At 46.3% G+C, this 14,481-nt stretch overlaps 1 protein-coding gene across 1 annotated transcript; it reads left to right on the forward strand.

Annotated features, from left to right (window-relative positions):
• Positions 1-262: 262 nt before the first annotated feature.
• On the forward strand, positions 263-4,285 carry LOC132571941 (galectin-1-like; the record flags this gene model as incomplete). The annotated part of the gene is made up of 3 exons (XM_060238732.1): positions 263-351; positions 1,376-1,541; positions 4,094-4,285. Coding segments are annotated over 3 exons (396 nt in total), but the record flags the coding sequence as incomplete, so codon positions are not given.
• Positions 4,286-14,481: the final 10,196 nt, after the last annotated feature.

Genomic DNA, 14,481 nt, shown 5'->3' on the forward strand with positions numbered 1-14,481 from the left:
GATCCAATGGCGCCCCAGTGTGGGAACCCGGAGTTGTATATAGCTGGCCTTGTTGGCCCAGTTCACTAGTCTTTTATGTGTAGCCATGCTTACTGAATAAAATGAGGTTTGATCACTCAACCTCGCCTACTCACTGCATGGAATCCACTATTTTATAGAAACTAAACTTTGACAGTTTTTCTAAGGAAACAGATGTGTGTTAGTGATCTGTCTGAAGGCTAGAGAACCCTGACCTCCTTAATAATGCTGCGATTTCCCTCTCCTTCAGGGACTGGCTATCATCAACTTGAAGAAGGTCACTTTTCGTGACAGGATCATTGTGACAGGGAGAGTGGCACCATGTGCCCAGAGGTTTGTATTGGTGGGTTAAAGCTGGGCATAGCTGTGTCCTGGGGAGATTTTAGAAATGGCCTGGGTTCTGTCTTCCATCGTAATTCCTTCAAACCTCTGAAATGCTCTTGAACCAAAATGTTCTTATTTAACTCTGAAACAAGGCACAAATCTGATAGCTAAGGTCCTTCCTTCCCTCTTTCTCTCCCTGCCCCCTTTATTCCCAAATAAGATTACCAACTCACCCTCCACTTTCCCTGTGCTTCAGCTTCAAGCTAAATTGTTGTTTCTTCCTCTATACTACTCCAGAAGGCTCAGGAGCTCACCAGGCAGACAAATTTACAATATTGACCCACCATCACCACTAATGCATATTGTTGTGTGATGCAGCCAAGCTTCTGAACTGAAGGGGGCACAGACTAAAAACAGGCATAAAATGAGATGAACCTTTGCTTGAATTGTTATATTACTTATTCCTATGAAACCACAGACCTAAATGTGTTGCCTGTAGAGTTGCCAACTCTAACTCAGAAAATATCTGGGGACTTTGGGGGTGGAGGCAGGAGAATTTCACATTCCCTAAAATAAATAAATAAAAATACAGCAGTGTAGTTCCCCTGAATACAGTTTTCATTTTCTCATCCCCCAGGAGCTGCATGTCCCCCCCCTCTCACACACACACCAGCCAAAACAAACAGTTTGTAATCCCACACTTTTGTAGTCTCACTGGGACAATTTACTCACATTGTTGAATTATGTAACCATCTGTTATATATTCAACAAAGTTCTTCAGACTAACACAGGGAAGCTAAAGGTTCTAGTTTATACTCTTTATTGTCTATTTTACTGTACAAACAGCTTCTGAAAGGAATGTAAAACAAATCCTGCATTTGAAGTGGAAAAGCACATGGTGACAATTGGGGTGGGGCTTTCTCCCCATCAGCCAGCTGACTGGGGGCAGGAAGGAACCTGCAAAACTGGGGGATCTCTTGCTGAGACCTGGGGATCGGGAAGCCTAATTGTATGATATATCCTTTCCTTTTAGTTTTGCAGTCAACCTAGGGCAAAATGACTCGAACTATGTGATTCACTTTAACCCTCGCTTTAATGAGAGTAATGGGGTCATTGTGTGCAACTCCATGATAAATGGAGGATGGAGTAATGAGATGCGGATTTATCAGTTCCCCTTCCAGCAGGGAGCAGAAGCCAAGGTGAGTGGAAGATGGAAAGGACTTGAGGGAGAAGCAGGGAGGGTTGGCTCCAGAACTTCTCTGGCGGTTTTTAAGCAGAGGCTGGATGGACATCTGACAGCGATGCAGATCCTGTAAATTTGGGGGTTGGGGGGGTGGTATTTGTGAATTTCCTGCATTGTGCAGAGGGTTGGACCCTGGAGGTCCCTTCCAACTCTATGATTCTGTGATTCTAACTGAGGGGAGGTGTCCTTGGCAAGAAGACACGCAAGAACTAGTTTCAACCAGTTCTGAAGAGAAGTTTTAGTTTCCAGGCCTGGAGCCTGCAGCAGGTGTTGCAAGTTCATTTTGAGGCCTCTTTCTAATTTTAAATCTGAAAAGTGGAAGTACAAAAGCACACCATCATGCCTCCTAAGGCACTCCATGCCAAGTGAAAGTGATACCACTTTGGGTTCTTGCCTAGGCTTGCCAACCTCCAGGTAGGGTTGCCAAGTCCAATTCAAGAAATATCTGGGGAATTTGGGGGTGGAGCCAGGAACAAGGGTGTGACAAGCATAATTGAACTCCAAAGGGAATTCTGGTCATCAAATTTAAGGGACCGCACAGCTTTTAAATGCCTTCCCTCCATTGGAAATAATGAAGAATAGGGGTACCTTCCTTTGGGGCTTATAGAATTGGAACCCCTGGTCCAATCTTTTTGAAATGGAGGGTGTTTTGGAGAGAGATACTGAATGCTATGCTGAAAATTTGGTGTATGTACCTAAAAAAACAACAACCCCAGAGCCCCAGATACCCACAGAACAATTCTCTATTATACCTTATGGGAATCGGTCTCCATAGGGAATAATGGAGTGCCCAGCAGAAATTTCCCTCCCCACCCCGGTGGCTAGTGGCTGGCAAGCTTATTAAGGTGTGCAAAAGCACAAGTTCCTTGGCTGCTTTCTTCATGAAATAGCAACAGAAGACTACTGACTACTTCTTGATTAATTCTGGTTGTTCTCTTACAGTGGTCTGTCTTGACTTGCATAAGGGAGTGAGTTGCTGACAGGGCCGATGCATCCATTAGGTGCTTATAGGCAGTTGTCTATGGGTGTGTCCCTGAGAGGGCACTAAATTGGGCACCCCTCCCCCTCCCGGGCAGCGAGTGGGAGGAGTGAGCAAGCAAGGAAGGAAGGAAGGGAGAGCTGCTGCCTTTCCCAGTCGCAGATAAAGGCCCCACCAATCTGTGGATAGGCAGGCCCTTTCACCTGCACCCTCCTGCATATTTTAAATTGCCTGGGAGGGAGAGGATGGCAGAGGCAAAGGTGGCATATGTTCAGATCGCAGTGTATGCAGCCAAACTGCGCTGCACTGGGGCATTGTGAGGAAGGGAGCTCCGTTTGGCCCCTCAGGCAAGGCGAGGCTGTCCGGGCACCTATGCGGGGGAAGACCAGGGTTGGGGGTGCACTTTACCTGCGGGTGGAGGGGAGACCAGGGGGTGGGGGAGCCTCACCTTGGGTGCCTTATAGCCTGGAGCCAGCTCTGGTTGCTGAGGTGAATTAAGGATGCCCTTCAAAACTGTGTTGGATGCCATCCTGGGGAAGGGGAGGTTAAAGAACTTTTGGACTCTGCTTCTGCCCAGGGTCAAACTATCCGTTGCTGCTTTCAACAGCTGCATCTGAGCTCCCTGATCTCTCTTTCAGTCAGCGATTTCTGTACTAGGAAAAATTCCTAACTATGACTTGGATGGGGAATGTGTCACTCAGGATGGAGGGGCATGTATTGTGTCCATACAAGAGGGGGAAGAGCACTTCCCCGGGGGCTTTTGGGTTTGGAAAGTTGGGGAGAGGACAAGGCAGAAGACACTTCACCTCATGCACAAACACCCCAAACTGAATCAAAGGTAGGTTGTCCCCTGTGCAAGCACCAAGCTATTACCGACCCATGGGGTGATGTTGCATCACGACAGTCTATATCTGAATCAAATGTCCATGCAACTGGGAATATAATTTCCAGCACTGAAATCAGAGCTGATGTGTCCCTGACTGAATAAAAGTCAGACTGGGGAACTGAGGCACAAACTGAAAAATTTTGCCATGTAGGCTCGCTGTCATTTCCCTAGAGATCATGTTGCCAGCTAGCTTGCTAATAAATGCTGGGTAGGGTGAGGACTTCCTGTACAGAATCTTGGGAAGGATACACTGCCATCATTTCTCACTGAGGAGATATGACCACTCTTTGTAAAATGTCCAGATGTATGGTTGCTCTGGGTCTGGTCACAACCAATGTTCCCTCTAAGCTGCAGAGTCTTGTGAGCAAAAATTCTACTTTGAGCTACTGGCATTAAAGTTGTGAGCTACTGCATAAATTATTGTGCTCTGGGGTCAATTTTCCTGAGCTAAGACAAAAATGTGTGAGCTGGAGGCTAAAAATCTGTGAGCTAGCTCACACTAACTCAGCTTAGAGGGAACATTGGTTACAACCTTCTGTAAGTGGCAGTGCCAGTGAGACCATGTAGGGTGGTGGTGAGGAAATATCTAACAATCTCCCCAAGAAAACTGCAGTTGGATAATGAAGTGATTTTTCCTTCTTAGATGAGTTTCTTGTTTGAAGGCAAGAAGGTGAAAGTGCGTATTCCTGATGAGATTATATTCATGAGCAATCTAAACCTGGACTACATAGAATACATCTCAGTCGTTGGAGACTTCATTGTCCATTCTATCCGCATGGAGTGACCTCAGTTGTAACAACCTGTCTCTCTGTTCTGGCTACAAATGAATCTGCCAGTATTCATTACAAGTATTTCCTACTTGACATCTGTTGATCTTGTCTTCTTTCGAGACACCTTTCTAGAATCCTTGAGCTTGTTGGTGTCATTCAAATATCAGATGAGGTGCTATTCTTACTGAGCTATTCCCTTGCTTGCAGCTCTTCTGCTACCCAGGCATTTTCCCCTCACACTGTCTGAGTGTGTTGAAATAAATACAAAGGAAAGGTATGCGATGCTTGAAATTGTCCTGAAGTGACACAAACCCGCAGAACATGATAGGCTTGCATTTGTGGCCAATACATTGAACTCTAGCAAAGAGATAAGTTGAAATCACACATGGGGAGACTGCTCAAAGTGGCTTAGCAGAGTGAAACATTGGACTTACTTGAAGGTTTCTTCTCCTCAGTGTGGAAAGGCATCCAGACTGGTTAGGCCATGCCTCCTTTTGCTCTAAGCAGGTCTGCACAAATTTGTATATGCCTTACTTGGACAGAGTGAAGGTGTCCTTCTAGCCTAAAAATAATTTTATGCCAACTCTGGTTACCACAAATTCTGAAAATCTTTAATATCAGCACAAAACAAGGAAAAACTCTTTGTTAACATGACAACCTCAACTCCCACATTTGTAAAAACAGCAGTGGGCAAATTGGATGCCTTCACTCTACTGAAGAACCCTTCAGGTAAATCCAATGCTTCATTCTCCTTCAGCGGGGAAAGGCATCCAGACTGGTTCTGTACGAAAGAACAGTCTGGATGGGATATCAAAGAAGTCACTTGTCCAGCACCCATGCAGCCTCAGTGGAGGATGCTGGTCTATCCTATAATGCCTAATTAATGTTGGAAAGGTAGACCAAATTGTTGCCCAGCAGATTTCCTTGATGGGAGCCCTGATGGAAAAGGCAGCTGACATGGTGACCACCCTAGTGGAGTGGACTGTGCCCTAGTGGAGTGGGCTGTTACCCCCCCCCAAGGGCCCCGTAAACCCCTGTACCTCATAAACCTAATGTAGGCACCTTTTACCTCAAAATACTATTTTTGCTTTAGATACACTTTCTCCCAGATTTTGGGTCCCATATGACACGAATAAGGCATCTGAGAGCCAGAAGGCAGCTGTCTGCTCTATTTAGGTATGGAGTGCTCTCCCCACATCCAATTTATCCTGTTATCACCAAGTATAAAGTCTTCAATTTTTGAGGACTCTGGATGACAACCTCTGCCTTGGTTTTGCTGAGGGTAGGTTCTGTAACAATCTATTTCGCAAACTTTCCTTCTCCCCAGATCTGTCTATTCTGCCACCCTGTCATTATTTATCGAATGATACTGAGTGGGAGGTTAGCGAGGCTGTGGCAAAAATTTTGGCTGACATTCTTAAATTTAAATCGGATCATGAATGCATTTGTAATATTGGTTTCTTTTTGATTTTATCTTCAATGTTTAAATTTTTATATTTGGTGTATTCTCATTTGCAACTGTTATGCCATTAAAAGTTTGGTATGGGAGCTGAGGGTAGGGTATCTTCCATCTGGAATCCCTTATTGCAGGGGTGGCCAACGGTAGCTCTCCAGATGTTTTTTGCCTACAACTCCTATCAGCCCCAGCCAGCATGGCTGGGGCTGATGGGAGTTGTAGGCAAAAAACATCTGGAGAGCTACTGTTGGCCACCCCTGCCTTATGGGACTGGGCTGTCTCTGTTGTTCAACTGAATAATATCAATACACCATGGAAATAGTCTGAAGTAATCTGAATGCCATTGTTTTATTTATTTATTTTATTCAATTTATATTTATTTATTTTATTTGATTTTTAAGGGTTAAAGATTCTATAGTTTTTAAAGGGTGATTTTATTGTTTCATAAACAATGTTGTAACCTGCCCTGAGCCCGTTCATGGAAAGGGCGGGATAGAAATTGAACCAAATAAATGAATGAATAAATGTATCCCACTGCTTCTCTCTTGGGTGCATTGAGTATGTACAGAAAGAGGCCAGTGTCAGCTGTTGATTCAAGTGAAAAGAATTCACCTTAGAAATGAATGAAGAGTCAGTCTGTAAGACCACACCATCCTCATGGAGGATGCAGAACTACCTCGGTACAGAAAGAATCCCCGATCTAGAGACCCTCCTTGCAGAAGTCACAGAGACCAGAAAGGCCACCTTCCAAGACAGATGTCTTAATTCAGTGGAAGACAAAGGCTCAAAAGGAGGTTTTGTCAATATTTGTAGGACCTTTGACAAACTCCATGCTGGGAATCTATGTTGGATGGAAGGAGCTAATTGCATTTTGCCTCTCAAATACAATTGAACATGTTTGTATGAGGCTATTTTCCCCATCCCCTTATTCCACAGAACTGCAGCAATAGGCACAGGGGCATAGCCAGGATTTTTTTTAGGTGAGGGGGACTTTTTAAAAAAATTGGGGGGCACCCACATTTTTAAACAGCCCCCTGAACTAAAAAAGTGGGACTAACAGGCTGGGTCTAACTGCTTCTGGCAACCCACAGGCAGGCAGAAGCACAGAGCCCCTCTCCCCACTTTCTCTTCTTCTGCCATGCGCATGAGAGAAAGAGAGAGAGAGGCGGTGCCAGGAAGCCCAGTCTTCCTGTTTCTTGCAGCCAGCTGAAGATATCTCCAGCCGGTTGTGAGAAACAGGGAGATCCTTCCCCCTCTCTTTCTCTCCTCCTGCCTTGTGAGCAAGAGGAGAGAGAGGTGGAGCAGCAGGCCAGGTTTTCCTGCTTCTTGCAGCCCACCAAAGAACTCTCCAGCCAGCTGTAAGAAGCAGGGAGACAGTCCTGACCCCCAGCCTTCCCTCCCTCCCTCCATTTGTGGGCAGCCTCCTTCCTCCCTGGCAATTTAAATCACATGGGAGGGATGGCAGCCAGCTTCCCTGCTTGATTTAAATGGCCTACTGATCAGCTGGTCAGTGGGCCCTTTAAATTGCACAGGGAGGCTTCAGCACACCCCTCCTACATGATTTGAATTGCCAGGGAGGGAGAAGGCCATGGTGGAGCCACAGCAGCCGCAGGGGGGGTAGGCCACAGGGTTGGGGGCCCTGAGTTGACGCCCCCCCCCTGCAGAAGTCTAGGCAGGGCCCTCACAGCTCCGTCCATGGCTACAGGGCTGAATAGTCACTAATTATCTCTTTAGTGTGCTAGGACTTAAACCCTTTCCCCAGCCCTCATGTAAGAAGGCTATAATGTTCTGACTAGATAATCAGGTCTATGCCCTGGCCAACTGTAGGGCAAAAGGAACAGATTCTTCTCTGGTGTTAATGCTTTGGAACGGTAGAAGATGGCAATGCAGGCAAATGCAACCTCCTGCTAACCTGAGAGAAACCTTGGTGACTCATGAAACCATGGGTGAGCAATGAGAGGTTGTTGTATACAATGCTGAAAATCCATCTAAGCTCAGTATTCCAAAACTGACCAAAGAAAATTTCCTGTTGTGGAAGACTGTTGAATGTTCTCTTGGGGTGCGGTCAGACGGAACATTAACCGTGACTCACCCACGCACCTAATGCGGAGTTAAAGCGGACATTCAGACATTCACATCTGTCAAACGATGCGGAGTCGTTATCAGGTTAATTTGACTGTAGAAAAAGTCCGGTCCTTTTTCAAAACAGCGGCACAGGATCGGCTTTTTGTTGTTTGGACAGCTCACACACGATACTGCCTCTCACCTCACAGACATGTGCATTGCCAGATCATCCGGGAATCTGAGGTGACGCTTCTGCTTTTCCAATCAACACAGGATCGGAGGGGGGGTGGGGAAACGTTATCCCACTATTCAGAACAGGAAAAAATTCTTTTTTTTCAATGTGGAGGATTTCAAGATATCATTGTCACTGCCAATTTCTAGGAAAATAATTCCTGGCAGTTCCGTGGTTTGGATCAGCAACGTTAATTCAGGAAACTTCCCCCCTTCCCCCCTGCTGCTGAAGCAAGGTTTGATTTCCTAGCTCCAAACAGTTGGGCGCATGTTCAATGGACCCTCCCCCTCCCAGAAATCACCATCACCGTGTGATCGATCAACTGCTTTTCACTAACGGGACCAACCCTTTATACCACCGTTCATGTGAACGCCGCCACGTCGGATTTTTCTGCCCCGGTCCAGAAAAAGGCTCTTCCATCTCACTTTAAGTGGTAGGTCTGGCCACACCCTTGGAGTTCAAGAGTTAAATTACTTTGTGTATCCAGATAATATGATTCAAGCTAAGTGAAAGAAATATGACTCTGATGAGCTCAAAACTCAAAACTAACTCAAAGCTCAAAACTAATTTAATAATCCTGAGCTCAATTTCCCCACAAGGAACTGCTCTTGTTGTGAACTGTAACAGTACAAAGGGGATTTAGATCAATTTGAATAAGAAGTATGGGGAAAGCATGGTCACGCAAAGGCAGTATCTAAGAGGATGTACTCGCTTAAAATGCAAGAAGGGGAGGACATAGGGAAGCACCTAGACACCCTATTGTGTTTTGTGGTAGAATTAAGGGCATCTGTAGGACCAGTTTCAGAGGAAGAATTAAGTGCTACTATTCTTCCTTCATTCCCTGAGAGCTTTGAAAATCTACTAGCTGTAGTTAAATCCAGAGAACATATTGATGTGTCCTGCACACTTTCCTTCTTGAGAGTTTTAAATGCCAAAAGAAAGTTTGCAAACATGAATAAGCAGATGCATGCTTTAAAATTAAGAGATGAAAGAGAACAAAGAATCTGTTATTCCTGTGGTAAAATAGGGCACACAAAGAAATTTTGTAGAATGAAACATGACATTTTAAGGAATCAAATCCAGGTCCCTCTGTGAGAAAGCAAGCTGCTGTTGCATCTGACTCTGGTGTTAACAGAAAAAAGCCAACAAATTCAAAGACAAGGGACATCCTGAAGGCAATTCTCTTACATACTTAATCTCTCTCTCTCTCTCTCTCTCTCTCGGTTTGGCTTCGCGAACGAAGATTTAAGAAGGGTGCAATAGTCCACGTCTGCTGCAGGCTCGCTGGTGGCTGACAAGACCAATGCGGGACAGGCAGATCCGGCCACAGTGGCTGCAGGGAAAAGTCTGATTTAGGATTGGTGCTGTAGCAGTGCGATTCTTCCTCAATCTCCTTTTGTCCTCAAGACCAGCTATGCGTGCGTTCTCAAAGGAAGAGACAGCCTGGTGGATGGTGTGTCTCCATGCTTTGCGATCTGAGGCTAGGTCAGACCACTGGTGATGGTTGATGCGACAGGTGCCAAGGGATTTCTTCAAGGAGTCTTTGTACCTCTTCTTTGGTGCCCCTCTATTTCGATGGCCAGTGGAGAGTTCGCCATACAGGGCAATCTTGGGAAGGCGGTGGTTTTCCATCCTAGAAATATGCCCTGCCCAGCGCAGCTGCGTCTTCAGCAGCAGTGCCTCGATACTGGTAACCTCCGCCCGCTTGAGGACTTCAGTGTTGGTCACAAAGTCACTCCAGTGGATGTTGAGGATGGTGCGAAGGCAGCGCTGATGAAAGCGCTCAAGGAGTCGCAGGTGATGACGGTATAAAACCCACGATTCGGAGCCGTAGATGAGGGTTGTCATCACAACCGCTTTGTAAACATTGACCTTTGTGCCTTTTTTCAGATGCTTGTTGCTCCACACTCTTTTGTGCAGTCGGCCAAATGCACGGTTTGCCTTTGCCAGCCTGTTGTCAATCTCCTTATCGATCTTGGCATCTGAGGAGATGATGCACCCCAGGTAGCTGAACTACTGGACTGTTTTCAGAACTGATTCACCCACAGTGATGCAGGGAGGGTGATAATCTTCCTGGGGTGCAGGCTGGTGGAGAACTTCTGTCTTCTTCAAACTAACTTCTAGGCCGAATAGCTTGGCAGCCTCTGCAAAGCAGGACGTCATATGCTGCAGAGCTGATACCGAGTGGGAGACGAGTGCAGCATCATCAGCAAACAGTAGCTCTCGGATGAGTTTTTCCATCGTCTTGGAGTGGGCCTTTAGTCGCCTCAGGTTGAACAGGCTGCCATCGGTGCGATAGCGGATGTAGACACCATCGTCATCATCTAGATCTACTGCGGCTCTTTGAAGCATCATGCTAAAGAAGATCGTAAAGAGAGTTGGCGCGAGAACGCAGCCTTGCTTTACACCTGTGCCTATTGGGAAGGGCTCCGAGAGGTCGTTGCAGTGTCTGACTTGGCCTCGCTGGTCTTCGTGTAGCTGGATGATCATGCTGAGGAACCTTGGGGGACATCCTAAACGTTCCAAGATTTGCCACAGGCCTTTCCTGCTAACCGTATCGAAGGCTTTGGTAAGGTCGACAAAAGTCACATACAGAGCCTTGTTCTGTTCCCTGCATTTCTCTTGGAGCTGCCTGAGAACAAATACCATGTCGGTGGTGCTCCTGTTAGCTCTGAAGCCGCACTGGCTTTCTGGGAGGAGTTCTTCTGCAATGGTGGGCACCAGTCTGTTCAGGAGTATTCTGGCAAGGATTTTGCCTGTGATGGAGAGCAGGGTTATCCCTCGGTAGTTGGAGCAGTCTGACTTTTCCCCTTTATTCTTGTATAGGGTGATGATGATTGCATCGCGAAAGTCCTGTGGTAATTTGCCTTGTTCCCAGCAGGTGACAAGTACTTTGTGAAGTGAGCTATGTAGTACTGTGCCCCCATGCTTCCAGATCTCTGGTGGAATTCCATCAACTCCTGCTGCCTTGCCACTTTTCAGTTGCTTGATGGCTTTAACAGTCTCTTCTAGGGTGGGGATCTCATCCAACTCTGTTTTCACTGGTTGAAGTGGGGTGAGGTGGATTGCTGAATCTTGAACTACGCGGTTGGCACTGAAGAGAACCTGAAAATACTCTGACCACCGGTTCAGTATGGATGCCTTGTCTGTGAGGAGCACTTGGCCGTCTGCACTACGCAAGGGACTCTGAGCCTGATATGATGGACCATATACTGCCTTCAGGGCTTCGTAGAACCCTCTTAAATCACCAGTGTCTGCACACAGCTGGGTTCTCTCTGCAAGCTTGGTTCACCAATCGTTCTGAATGTCTCGAAGCTTGCGCTGGAGGTTGCTACATGCAGCGCGAAAGGTTGTTTTTTTCCCAGGACAGGAGGGCTGAGCAAGATGTGCTTGGTAGGCAGATCTCTTTTTCGCCAGTAAATCTTGGATCTCTTGATTGTTCTCATCAAACCAGTCCTTGTTCTTCCTTGTGGAGAACCCGAGGACTTCTTCAGAGATCTGCAGGATGGTAGTTTTTAGGTGTCCCCAGAGTGCTTCTGGAGAAGGGTCTGTGGGGCAACTGAGGTCCTCAATTCTTGACTGGAGTTTTGCCTGGAAGGCAGCTTTAACTTCGGCTGACTGGAGACTGCCAACCTGAAACTTCCTCCGAGGGATACCTCCTCTCCTGGGTGTGGGTTTAAAGTGAAGACAGAGATTGCAGCGTACAAGACGATGATCCGTATGACATTCTGCGCTGGGCATTACTCGGGTGTGTAAGACATCTCGAAGGTCTCTCTGGCGCACCAGAATAAAGGTGCTAGTGCTTGGACCGTGGGTGCATCCAGGTTGTCTTCAGACTGTTCTTCTGCTGGAAGATAGTGTTGGTGATGGTGAGCTGGTGCTCCATGCAGAATTCTAGCAGGAGGCGCCCGTTGTCATTGCAGTTGCCAATGCCGTGTTTGCCAAGTACTCCTTTCCAGGCTTCCGAGTCTTTACCTACTCTGGCATTGAAGTTGCCAAGGATGATCACCTTGTCCTCTGTAGGGGTCTTCCGTATGAGGTTGTGTAGATCAGCATAGAACTTGTTCTTTTCTGCAGGATCTGCTTGAAGGGTTGGGGCATACACACTGAAGAGTGTTGCATGCTGCTTGTTTTGAAGTGGGAGGCGCATGGACATGATGCGATCTGAGTGACCTCTTGGCAGGTTTTCGAGTTTGGAGGCAATGGAGTTCCTGACCATGAAGCCAACGCCAGAAAGGCGGCTCTCAGCCTTTGACTTACCCGACCAGTAGAGGGTATAGCCAGCACCATGTTCTTGAAGATTACCTTCCTCAGGGAAACGGACCTCACTGAGAGCTGCTATGTCGATATTCAACCTGAGAAGTTCGTGGGCAACTAGAGCAGAGCGTCGTTCAGGGCGACCACTGTCTACTGTGTCAAGCATGGTTCTGATGTTCCAACACGCAAGCTTTAGTCTTTGCACACTTTGTGAGGCAGGTGCATGCCTTTTCTTTGTTGTTATTTTTTGACCGCAAATAAGGATGCCCGTTGACCGCGGCTAGCCAACTGGAGTGGAGGAGACGAGCTTTGTTTAGGCCACCTTTTCTAGGTCCCTCTCCGTGTGGAGCAAGCAGTGCTGTCCCTAGATAAGGCTGCTTGGTCGTTCAGGGTGCTGCCGAAAAATGCTTTCGTCTCCGGGTTAGCATCAGGTGACCAATACCCTGAACCGCCTACATGCAGGATCGGGACTGCGGCTTCCAGTGGCACCTTCCACCTGCCGTTTCGCCCCTTGCCCATCGCTGCAGGACTTGATGCGTTGTGGGTTGTGTATGTGGATATGCCCTTCAGGCCTGCGCAGAGGAATTTTTTAGGTGAAGCGCAGTGTGCGCGGTACTGGCTCCACCCTTTCACCTGGGGGTCATCTGCCATGGCCCAGTAAGCCGGGATGGTTTATCCATACTTAATATGGATGATTTAAATGTAGATCAAGCCTTTTTACTGGATTCTGGATCAAGTATGCATTTATGCAGATATTGTGACTGGTTTGTTTATTTGGATGAGAAGAAAAGGCAGAGATTCACACAAGAAAATGGAGACGTTTTAGAGCAGGGGTGGCCAAACTGTGGCTCAGAAGCCACATGTGGCTTTCACACATATTGTGTGGCTCTCGAAGCCCCCACCACCTCATCTACCAATTTGGAGAAGGCATTTCTCTCTTTAAATCACTTCTCCAAGCCAAGCCAGTCAGTGGCTTGGAGAATGCATTTAAAGTTGCTTTCTTTCCACTTCTCTCTCCATCTATTTGCCTGCCTATCCCTCCCTTCCACTTCTCCCTCCATCTATTTGCCCGCCTGTCTGCCTTCCTGTCTTACAGCTCTCAAACATCTGAGGTTCATGTCTTGCAGCTCTCAAACGTCTAACATTTATTTGACATGGCTCTTACATTAAGCAAGTTTGGCCTCCCGTTTTAGAGACTCATGGTATGGGGGAAGTTAAAATCTCAGTGTCTGCAACTAATGGTGAGACTATTGATATTCTGTTGAAAAATTGCATTGACTCAAGTCACATGGATCAGAATTTAGTGACTAGATTGACTGCTCAGGGGAATATCTTTCTGATTCAGAACTGGGAATATTCTGTAACCCATCCTGAGAGCAATGTGGTTATTAAAGCAGTAAGATCTGGAAATGCATATTATTTGGAAGCAACTGTTGAAAGTGGACATGTTTATCAAGCCAAAGAGGCCACGTGTTTACACAAAGATTGTCTGTATGGCTGGTATCAGTGCCTCGGTCACAGATCCATTGTCTCTGTTAAGAAATCATTGAATTAATGTGAAATTAATTTTTCTGAGTGTGGTCAAGAATTGTTGTGAGATCTGTGTTAAAGGGAAAGGCACAGTGTCACCTTATGGCAGTAAAAAGACATTGCACAATGAGAAGTTTCTGGAAGTTGTATACTCTGATTTAATGGGTCCTTTAAGAGAGAGCACAGGAAGAAACAGATACATATTAACATTTCTAGAAGGGAAAATTCCATGTATATCTGTTTTGTCCATGTATACCTGTTAAAATCAAAGAGTGAAGTCCCAGAGAAATCTAAAGATTACATAGTTGCAATTAAAAAAAAAAGGCAAAGTTCTAAAGACACCATTTACCGATAAAGGCTCCAAATACTATAATCAGGAATGTAACAAATTTCTAGAGCAAGAAGGAATTCCGCATAAAACTACAGTTGGTTATAGCCTACAGCTGAATGGCTCTGCGGAACATCTGAACAGGATTTCGTTAAATATTACTAATCTACTCATGCAAGCAAATCTGCCAGACCAGTGCTGGGGTGAAGTTCTTAGAAATGCAATCTATCTGTACAACAGATAGGGTTGCCAAGTCCAATTCAAGAAATATCTGGGGTGGAGCCAGGAGACTTTGGGGGTGGAGCCAGGAGACATTGGGGCGGAGCCAGGAACAAGGGTGTGACAAGCATAATTGAACTCCAAGGGAGTTCTGGCCATCACATTTAAAGGAACC

The sequence above is a fragment of the Heteronotia binoei genome, chromosome 5 (genome assembly GCF_032191835.1).
Source record: "Heteronotia binoei isolate CCM8104 ecotype False Entrance Well chromosome 5, APGP_CSIRO_Hbin_v1, whole genome shotgun sequence".
Taxonomy (NCBI): domain Eukaryota; kingdom Metazoa; phylum Chordata; class Lepidosauria; order Squamata; family Gekkonidae; genus Heteronotia; species Heteronotia binoei.